The sequence below is a fragment of the Malania oleifera genome, chromosome 12 (assembly GCF_029873635.1).
Source record: "Malania oleifera isolate guangnan ecotype guangnan chromosome 12, ASM2987363v1, whole genome shotgun sequence".
In the NCBI taxonomy this organism is placed as follows: Eukaryota; Viridiplantae; Streptophyta; class Magnoliopsida; order Santalales; family Ximeniaceae; genus Malania; species Malania oleifera.
In genome coordinates, this window is record NC_080428.1 from 61,223,944 (window position 1) to 61,234,704 (window position 10,761).

General features: G+C 35.1%; 1 protein-coding gene across 1 annotated transcript; it reads left to right on the forward strand.

Annotated features, from left to right (window-relative positions):
• Nucleotides 1-403: 403 nt before the first annotated feature.
• On the forward strand, nucleotides 404-8,176 carry LOC131144872 (probable ubiquitin-conjugating enzyme E2 24). Its single transcript, XM_058093793.1, has 10 exons — nucleotides 404-933; nucleotides 1,819-2,673; nucleotides 2,898-3,018; nucleotides 3,123-4,576; nucleotides 5,271-5,402; nucleotides 5,982-6,389; nucleotides 6,470-6,533; nucleotides 6,860-6,999; nucleotides 7,124-7,435; nucleotides 7,579-8,176. Exons 4-10 carry the CDS (start codon nucleotides 3,134-3,136, stop codon nucleotides 7,813-7,815), a joined length of 2,736 nt encoding a protein of 911 aa, XP_057949776.1. The 5' UTR covers nucleotides 404-933; nucleotides 1,819-2,673; nucleotides 2,898-3,018; nucleotides 3,123-3,133; the 3' UTR covers nucleotides 7,816-8,176.
• The last annotated feature ends 2,585 nt before the right edge of the window (nucleotides 8,177-10,761 follow it).

Genomic DNA, 10,761 nt, shown 5'->3' on the forward strand with positions numbered 1-10,761 from the left:
CATTAAAAATTAAATATTTTAAAGAAACAAAATTTTGAACTTCACGCATATTATCACATAAACTATACATAACTTTTATTAACTAAAAATACTATCTTAAATTTACTTTCACACTTAGCTTACCATTATTATGAAATACAAAAATGCTAATAATACACCTAAAAATATTTTATTGATACTTTACATTTAATTTTTTATATATTAAATAATTAATGTACTCCTTATTTTCATAATAAAATGGTGAATTTGCCTTTTTTTTTTTATCGCTTTTTAAAATCATTTTACTTACAAAAAAAAATTAAAAAAAAATTTCATTTGATATATAAAAGGATTAAATACGAAGTATAAAATTTATATTTCTCTAATTTTTTGGTAGGAAACAGAGTAGCCCACACCCCACCACAAGTAACGAACACGCCATGCCCAGGTACCCACAGCCCACTGTTCAATTAGACAGCACTATGTCTTTGATCGCCCTACTGGAAAGTTGCCGTTGGTATATTCTTTTTGTATCCGCTCCATGGTTTCTATATGTTACTCTGGAAATTAGTGGGCACATCGATTCTCAACGTTCAGAGGCGGAGAGAGAGAGAGAGAGAGAGAGAGAGAGAGAGAGAGATCTTTCTGCAGCCCTGCATGGTTTTGAGATTGGGTAATGGCGTGATGGATGAGGTTTGGGGAGGAGCTGAGCCTCTCTGAATCCTCCCACTATCAAAACCTCTGGTTGGTTTTCTTGAGCAAGGCTCGAAGAAAGAAAGGGCGAGAAAGGGTAGGAAAATTGGAAAAATAGCAAGATATCAACGATTTAATTTCTGGGTTCTTCTGGGTTGAGTTCTCTTATAATGAGCTCGTTACAGATTTCATGCAGTTCTCTGGGTATTTGGGTATTTTCTCACATTTGATGGTTTCCATGATCTTCAGAAGCGGCATTTGGTACGTTGCTATTCTCTGATGTCTTCGTTGTTCTGTTTTGTGGTTCAAGAATCTCTGGGCTTGTATAATGTGATTTTTTCTTTTTCTTTTTAAAAACAATTAGAATTACTCCTGATTTGGCTGTGTCAAGTTTTGATTTGAATACTAAGGGCGCATGTGTAGTATTTAGGTGTTGTGTTCATTTGGTTTGGGGCAGTCGAAAAAAGAATGTTTTGTGGAACTTGGGTGTGTTTCAAGAAATCATGAATAAGTCAGGCTTTTATCTGCTGGAACATGATTTTACTCTCTCTCTCTCTCTCTCTCTCTCTCTCTCTCTCTCACACACACACACACACACACACACACACACACACACACACACACACACACATCCATACAGAGGCAAATAATTGATTTTTGTGTTGCAAATTTTGATTTGTGAAAATGAAATTCAAGAGGTTTTTAACTTAGATGCTTCAGCAATCGATTCTCTTGAGAATTAATTTTGTACTTTTATTGAATTCCTTGAAATCTGCTAATTAGTTTCCACTTTTCATGTATTGGGAAAAAATAATGCTAAAACCAAAAGCTTTTTTTGATTTTATGTTTGCTCCCACCTATTATATTTTTCTTCTTTATCTATACACTTGCCCCCAAATTTGTTTTCAGTTCTTCATTATCTGAAAGACAATTCTCATAAGAAAATGTAGAAACCATTTGATAATTGAACTATAACAATTCTCATAAGAAAATGTGGAAACAATTTGATAATTGAACTATAACAATTCTCCTAGGACAATGTAGAAACAATTTGATAATTGAACTATCATTCTCAGATTCTTCTTCTTTATTTATCTTTTTGTTAAAAATCTTCTTGCAAATTATTAATGAACTGTGATGTTACAGGATACCATGGCAATGATAGACTGGTTAGGGCAGGCTCTTTGACTTTCTGTGGGTCAAGCGGCAACATGTGTTTGTCTGATTGACTTGCTGTTATTTGGCTCACATATACTCGTTCTTAATCGAGGCCTCATGTTGGTTGATTGAACTCTTCATACAACCTAAATCTCATTTGGCAGCATTCAAAACTGACAAACTTTGGGCTTATTTGGGGCAGATCTCCTTTGGCAATTTAAGCTTGGCTTTTGAAAATTTTCTTTCAGGCACATTGGCAATATATGTACATATATTTGAAGATTAAGCTCTATTGGAAAATATCCTTTCAGAAAGATTCAGATACAAAGTTGGATACCTGTTCTTTGGGAGTAAACACTTAGAGGAGTCATCTGTTGTCAATCTACTTGGTATTACTCCAAAGAGTCAAAGATGCATGGTTGATTCTTCAGACTCCTGATTTTTGGTTTTTCTTCTTGGGAACTTCACTTTTCAAGCTAGGAGAATCTCGTTTGGCAGCTGTAATTCTGCTGCTGGGACTGTCTCCTTTGATAACCCTCTTGACTTTTTGTTCAGCAAATCTTCATTGGCAATTGGGAGTCCAAGTTGGCTCCCCTTACCTTGAAGGGCAAATCTTCTTTGGCATTAAATCTCCAGTTTTAGCAGTCCAGATATTTTGTTGGAGATACTGGTTGAATCTCTGCTTTGCAGTTAACTTCAATCTGGAAAATATCTCTAAAAAAATTTATAACTTTTATTACCATAAATCCTTTGGTATCCAGCTGCATTCGTAGTTCTTGTATCAGAAGTTTTCGAGAATTTCAGATGTTCTAGATGGTGGTTCAAGAAAGATCACATTTGAAGGTACTTCTCTCCTTCTCATTGTCATTCCTTTTCTCTCTCTTTTTCTTTGTTTGATGTGTTTAGGTTGTGTTTTACTGCCTTAACTCTGAAGTAGCTTAACTTCAATCAAACTGAGCATGGTTGATATGAACTGTTAGTTTTATGATTTATCATTCAAAATACTCTTTCTTGCTTAAATTTTTGACAGGTTTCTCATGCCCATGTATGACTTTATTTATGAGCAGGTGTATACATTTCTTGCTAAGTTATCCATTTCCAATTAAGGGTCCATTTTGTAAAGATCAACGCAGTAGGAAAAATATCACAAAGAAATATAATTCTGGTTCCCTCTGTGGATATCGAAAGGTGAGAAATTTTATCTTGTGGCTCTATTCTTTTTGTCTTATCTCCTTTCTCAACTTGTAGACATATTATTGATTCTAAACATAATGGCCCATATATTCTGATAGGCATCTGAATTATGGAAATGCTCCTTAATGATTCTGGATGGGAGAGTTTCAGTGAGAGTGGTATCAGTGATGATCAGGAAGAAATTGACTCTGTGTACAGTGGAACAGCTCAGAGCATTTTGTCTAGTCTGGAGGAGAGCATTGGAAAAATTGACGATTTCCTCTCATTTGATAGAGGATTTGTGCATGGGGACGTTGTGTGTTCTGTATCTACTCCAGATGGACAGATGGGCAAAGTGGTGCATGTTGATATGTTTGTGGACTTGGAAAATGTTCATGGCAGAATTATAAGGGATGTACATTCGAAAAAACTTTTAAAGGTCAGGTCCATTACGGTGGGGGATTATGTGGCTCATGGTCCCTGGCTTGGAATGGTGAATAAGGTAATTGATCGTGTCACCATTCTGTTTGATGATTGGACAAAGTGCGAGGTCCTTGCAGTAGATCGAGAGAAGCTCTTACCCATTTCTACAAACTTACTTGAAGACTCACGGTTCCCATATTATCCAGGACAGAGAGTACTGGTTGAAGTTGCAACTATTTCCAAATCAGCTACGCGGTTGTGTGGCACTTGGAAGGGAAATCGAGACGAAGGAACTGTGTGTGCTGTGGAAGCTGCATTTGTGTATGTTAATTGGCTTGCTTCTGCGTTGGGTGCTTGCAAACCGAGTTCTCCTCCTCCTTGTTTGCAGGAATCGAAACAACTTACTTTGTTGTCCCATTTTTCTCATGAACTCTGGCAGCTTGGTGATTGGTGTATATGTCCAGATGCTGGCAGGAAAAGAAGTCTAGAGCAGCATTTTCTTAAGGGGTACAGGAAATGTGAGAGAGAAATTACGGGTAGGGACCCCACTATGGATTTTGATGAAATATTTGTTATTTCAAAGACAAAGACAAAAGTAGATGTTCTCTGGCAGGATGGTAGTTGCTCATTGGGATTAGAATCAAAATCTTTGTGCCCAGTAAATATTGTTAACGTTCATGAGTTTTGGCCTGGGCAGTTTGTGCTGGAAAAAACTGCTTATGATGATCCAGCTATTTCGAGTAGCCAAAGATGGGGAGTAGTTGGAGGTATGGACTCGAAGGAACGAACTGTTCGGGTAGTATGGAAAGGGTTTTCTGCAAATCAAGCCAATGACAAGGAGGGTGACCTGATGGAGGAAATTGTGAGTGCTTATGAACTGGTTGAGCACCCAGATTACACCTACTGTCTTGGTGATATTGTATTTAGGTTGGAAAAGAACCAGTTTTTGGATCAACCTGATGGGCAGGCTTGTAAATGTGACATAATCACAGAAAGGAGCATGGGCAATATGGTTGCTCTTCGAGCTCATAACTGTGGTAGAGATCTGAATGAGTACTGTGATAAATGTTACTTGTCCAGTATTGGCTGTGTTACTGGAATTAAAGATGGTGATGTCGAGGTGACATGGGCTACCGGTCAAACAACAAAGGTACGAACTATTGATTATTTTCAAAATTAAGTAAACCTGCAATTCTTGTTGACTAGTGTAAGGTGATTGGAACATTATATTGTGTTTGCATTGGTTTTAGACAAATTCAAAATATTCCTTTATGATTAGATGCAACTTGTGAGGAAAATATTGTGAATTTTTCTTGCTAAAAGAACTTACAATCAACTATAATCAAATAACTATGGTTCTAGTTTCCAAAACTCTAATTGGCAAGGCTTTGGTATAGAGCTGACCTTTTGCCTTAATTGGTAGATAATAACAAAAAATCGTAAGACTACATGAACTTGCATTCTCCTAATGCTCTCCCCCTCCACCACCCCCCCCCCCCCCCGGCGGGGCCCCCCCAAAAAAATTATCTAATAATGCTTAAATTCTGATTGTGACTCCATTCTCATTAAATATTTCTCCAAATTGTTGGTATTGTATGGAGCAAATGGGAGTCGCACAGCAAGAGGTTGTGCTCTATAGTGGGATTTGTTTATGGTGCACACCTCTGTAATAGAAATAATGACTATACTTTGCACCGGTTAAGGCTTGTATGTTGCTAGTAACCTCATTCACTTGTGAAATCAATTTGTGATTTGTCTGTGCATTCTCATTTCATGTTTCAATGTAAGAGTGTTTCTTCATGGCTTAATTATTTTTTAAAAGTTTTTGCTCAATGCTTTTGTAGGTTGAACCATATGAAATCTTTCGGGTGGATGAAGGTTCATCCACAAATCCTGCACATTATGAAGAAAATGTTGAAGAATTTGATGAAGAGAGAATTGAGCACGGCCAAAAATCTTTGCACCAGAATGAGAAGGTGAAACCTCTTTCCTTCCCCTTCTCCTGCATGCACACACACAAACACTAATACACAATTAATATTCCACGTTCAATATTGATAATTTTAAAGTTTTGATTGGTGACAATCATTTGGAAAATTTGGGAATTATTTAGGAAATTACACTTGAGAAAAATTCATGAAGTTAGTGGGGATGGGGAATATATTAGCAAATACTCAACGACCACCACCTCCATCATGACTTTCACACACTATTTATAAGGATGCCTCTAAAGTAAGAAATAACACATATACCTCTAAAAGTAGAGGAAATTACGCACTCCTAAAATACACAAATATTGCAAACAAGCCCCTAGTACGCATAATGGACTACTAATTAAACAGTCAATAAACTATTAACTGGACCCAACAATTCCTTGACCTAATTCTTCTGAATAAGTCTCCAACAAGGGATTACCCATGGTCCAGCTTCCTGTCCTACATCAATCAGGGTCCGTTCCTCAATTCCAAATTGCTCCATAAACTCAAAAAGTTGTTAAAATGTTTACACCATCTCTGTCCTGTTCACTATGACCTGACCAGTACTAATATTTCTAGGATTTGCTGGAGTTCAGTGCTGCTCATGATGGTTGCAAATGGTACCCATGGGATTTTAGTTCCTTTTCCCTTCCTCAAGCAGCTATTGGATTTTTCACAAGCATTGCAGCAAATTTATTTGGTGTAGTTGGTTCCACCTCAGTATCAAGCTCAATGTTACCTATCAAAAATTCAGGTGGAAGTGAATTTGGAATTCCCAATGAAAAAGTCCTGGAATCTCACAATCATTGCATCGAGGAGCAATCATTGGCTATGGATGATTTTCCGGGAGATATTCATGATGGTAAAGTATATCCATGTTCATCCAGTGGTGAAGTACCTGAACAGTTCAGGCAGTTTGATATGGTCTCTGATTTCTCTGACCACCACTTTGTTGATGGTGCCAACAAGGGATTGGTATTGCCTCAGGTTAGAGGCACATCTGATTTTTTTTCCCCTTAAATTATACCACTAAACAGTCAGACAATTTTTTGCCCTTTTCTCCTCAGGTAAAAAGAAGTTGGTTGAAGAAGGTTCAGCAGGAATGGAGCATTTTAGGAAAAGATCTTCCTGGTTAGCAAATTTTGCATTTTTTATTTTTTTCTCAGCACTTCAATTGTGTTTCATGCAATGAATTATCAAGAAGATATATTTCCTTAGCATTGAATCCAGTTTCTAAAGGTTTGGGCTTGAATCTTGTTGCCCCGTTTTATATTTTTTTACCAAGTTTGAGGTTGAAGTTGTTGCCCTTTCTCTTAATGAAGCTGTCTTCAAAATATGGCCATTTTAATTTTATGATGATTGTTTCTATCAAGTGTATTAAGATAGAATATTAAAAGGCAAATTCTCAAATCTTCCTGTACTAGTATTAATAAGGTCGTTTTTGTAACTTGGGACAGAAACGATATATGTCCGCATCTGTGAAGAAAGGATGGATCTACTGCGGGCAGCCATTGTTGGGGCACAGGGAACCCCATACCATGATGGTCTTTTCTTCTTCGACATTTTTCTTCCTCCAGAATACCCTTATGAACCACCTGTAAGTTGTATAATTTCCGTTTGCAGCGACTTCTTGCTAACTAGTGCTCATATAAATGTGCGCCATCTTGGACATTTGGAGAGGACATAACCTGATTCAGTCTCTGCTATAAAAATATTTGCAGTTGGTGCATTACAATTCTGGTGGGCTTCGTCTCAACCCGAACTTGTATGAATCTGGAAAGGTCTGTCTGAGTCTCCTCAACACATGGACTGGAACCGACACAGAAGTGTGGAACCCCAGGAACTCGACAATTCTTCAAGTTCTGCTTTCCCTCCAGGCCCTTGTTCTTAACGAAAAGCCATATTTTAATGAGGCTGGATATGAAAAGCAGATGGGAAGAGCTGAGGGAGAGAGAAACTCTGTAAGCTACAATGAAGATGCCTTCCTTGTTACCTGCAAGTCCATGCTGTATGTACTGCACAAACCACCAAAGGTACAATCTTGCACGCCACAATATATATGTCTCATCGAAGTTTTTTTTTTAATGGACAAAACTCTGCCTCCATCAACAGCAAAAATGTCGGTGGAGATGGTGAATTTATCCTCCCCTAATGTCCAGTATTTGAACTGTTGCAGCATTTTGAGAGACTAGTGGAGGAACACTTCAGGCGGCGCTCGCAGCACATAATATTGGCTTGTAAGGCGTACATGGAAGGAGCAGCAGTGGGATGTGCTTCTGGGCAGGGTAAGATGGAGCAGCCGGGAAGTCGGAGGGGAAGCTCGATGGGCTTTAAGATCATGCTTGCAAAGCTGTTGCCTAGGCTTGTGGAGGCCTTTTCTGAAAAGGGAATTGATTGCAGACAATACATTTGAACTTTGATCCTCTCTGTTGTGTTTTTTTCCCCCCCTACCTTTGTGATATCTGCTGGGTGTTTGTGTATACAAAGAATAAAATAAAATGCAATAATACGACACATAGGTATAGGTCATCCTAGGAGCACGGATTCGAAGCCTTAATTTGGATTTGCATATATTTTGGATAAAATTTAATATAATTTTATATTATATTTTGTCAAAATCTATACAAATTCAAGTTGAAGGTCTGAATTCGAGACTTCTCTTAATGGTCGCACAGAAGCCCCATCGTGTGAAAAAATAATGTGTAGGGGTTTCGGGCTGCATCTGTGAGCATGATGATTATTGATAAAAAGAGTGGTTTGGTTTGCTTGTTTAATACGTTAATATTATAAACATTTTAATACTACATTACTGCCCTAGTTTTTATGCTATCGCATTATAATGCTATAGGGTTGTAATATTTAAGATATTAAGTTATAATATGATATTATAATATTGATTTATGTTTTTAATGTTATAATAGCTTATTGGCAAAAGACACTCACATTCCCTGCGATTTGTTTATAAGCAATTTTAGCCTCCATTTAGCGCTACAAGTGGGCAAAGAAAATTGAAAAGTTAATCTAAATTGCAAAATCAAATCAAACAGAATGGAGACATTAATCAAGCATTTGTTTAGATTTATGTATAGTTCGATTTACAAGCGTTCTTAATCCTCATTTAGTGTTGAATATGGGCAGAAAAAAAAAATTAAAATTTTGATTTAGACTTTCAAAATTTTAGATTTGAAAAGTTTGACCAAGTGAATATTTGCAGCCAACAAATAAGAATGTTGATGGATAATCAAGATCAATACAAATAGTTTTCATGCCATGGTGTTACTGTCAAAAATTAGAGAAATGAAAATCATAAACAAAAAATAAAAAATCATAAATATAAATTAAAAACTAGAAACCAGCAACTTATTTTGTTAACATTGTAAAACTAATACAAATTAAAAACTTGATTTAAAAAATGCTCATTTTCATCTTTAAATCAAAATATTATAAAGATACGATCAAAATAATAAAATTACAAATAACACACATTAAAAAAATTGCTGCAATAAAATAGATTTATTATAATTCTTTCAAAATTTACTTTACAATAAAAATTTTATTAGACATGACAATTGAACAATAATAAAAGTATTTTGTAATTGGCTTCATTATTATTTTTTAATACTTATGTATATTTTTATTTTAATTATATTTAAATTTACATAATAATTTAATTTCGGTTTTAATTTAAAAGTGTATAAAATGAATAATTTAATTCAAAAAAACTATTTCTAAATATTAAAATTTTTGGCAATAGATTATCAAAACAACTGAAAATCATAAAATTTGATTTTCAATTTTTTGGCAAATAGTTGAAACCAGTAACAAAAATAGAAAATTAATAACAAAAACAAATACATTTTATAATCTATTTTTGTGCACTATGGATAATTAGAAAAAAAAATAAAGGAAACAACAACAATACCAAACAAGCTCTAAAATTCTATCAAAATGGGTTTTCAAACCACCATTTGATCTCAGCTTCAAAGACATAGATGTGGTGAAGAACTCACACAAGAGAAATATAACCAACGACTATTAATAATCAAATCAAGCACTTTGACTTTTCTTTTCCTTTTTATTTCTCTTTTTTTTTTTTTTTTATTACCTTAGGGAGGACACTGCCAACAAAACAAAGAGGTAACCTACCTCACATTTCATACCATCTTTCGCTCAAAGTATTCATTCAAAACCTCCAATATAAAAATCTAAGGGTCCATTTAGTTTTGAAAAATAATTTTCATTTTATATTTTAATTTTTCAAAATTATTAAAAAATTAGCTAATTTTTTATTTTTACAATATTCATATGAAATAAAAGAAGGCATGGAGCGGTGGAAAGACATCAACACACAAGAAGGAGTATCGGAGATTCGATTCCAGGTAAATACACTCACGGAGCTAGCGGTACTTGTGGATGGTGAGAATTTACTCTGTGAGCCGGCGGAAACCGTGGATGATGAGAGTTCGCTCTGTGAACTAGCGGGGACCATGGATGGTAATGGAGATGTGTCTCGGGAGTTGGGTTGACCAAACATCCAACTAATATACGGAAGTTGTGTCTGCATTCCGGACTTTACCTAATCAGCGAGACCTAGGAGAAGGACGCTGATCCGTAGGTTTGGTGCTGTACCAGGGGGTTCGAAGGGTTTGTTGGTGGCTGAAGTTCTTATGTAATAAAAAAAAAAAACAAACAATAAATAGTTTTGATACTATTTGCTTATGCAAATAGTTTTTTTTTTTTTAAATTCTAATAATTTAAATAATTACAAAGATTACCTTATATATTTTTTGGAAAATTGAAAAATAAGGTGTCCTTTTTGTAATTATTTTAAAATCTAGAAATAAAAAAATTATTTTACACATTTTAACAAACTCTTTATTTTCTACATACAAATATTGAAAAACTAAAAATTAAGTAAAGGCTTTTTGAAAAACTACAAAATAGAAAACGAAAAATGCTCTCCATAACTAAACGGGCCTAAGTTTTTCTATTTTTTTTTTTCTATGCTGCTACTAGAAACATTAATATTAATAATTAGAAAAATAAATAAATAATTAATGTTTAAGCATGAATCATGATGAAGAAAATTAAAAACTTGCAACTCATATGACCTTCATGATTCAAACTGTAATAGAAATAGAAAACCTCAGACCATCATTAGACTAAAGAATCCAATAAGGAGATAGAGATCATCTCATTATTTCATTGTCAATATTTCTTTAAAACTAAGTTTTGGAGGAGCATTCACGTAGATTAGAAGCAAAAGGGAGATTCCACCCAAAGTCCTTTTTCTTTCTTAGGCAAACAAGAATGCTAAATATCATCCTTCTTGCACAAAAGTTTCTATAATTGGCTGATA

Bases quoted from the DNA above. Each gene is read 5' to 3' on its own strand.
- LOC131144872 (XM_058093793.1), top strand. From the start codon at position 3,134: ATGGAAATGCTCCTTAATGATTCTGGATGGGAGAGTTTCAGTGAGAGT. The intron at 4,577-5,270 runs GTACGAACTATT...ATGCTTTTGTAG, and splicing joins CTACCGGTCAAACAACAAAG to GTTGAACCATATGAAATCTT. The intron at 7,000-7,123 runs GTAAGTTGTATA...AAATATTTGCAG, and splicing joins AATACCCTTATGAACCACCT to TTGGTGCATTACAATTCTGG.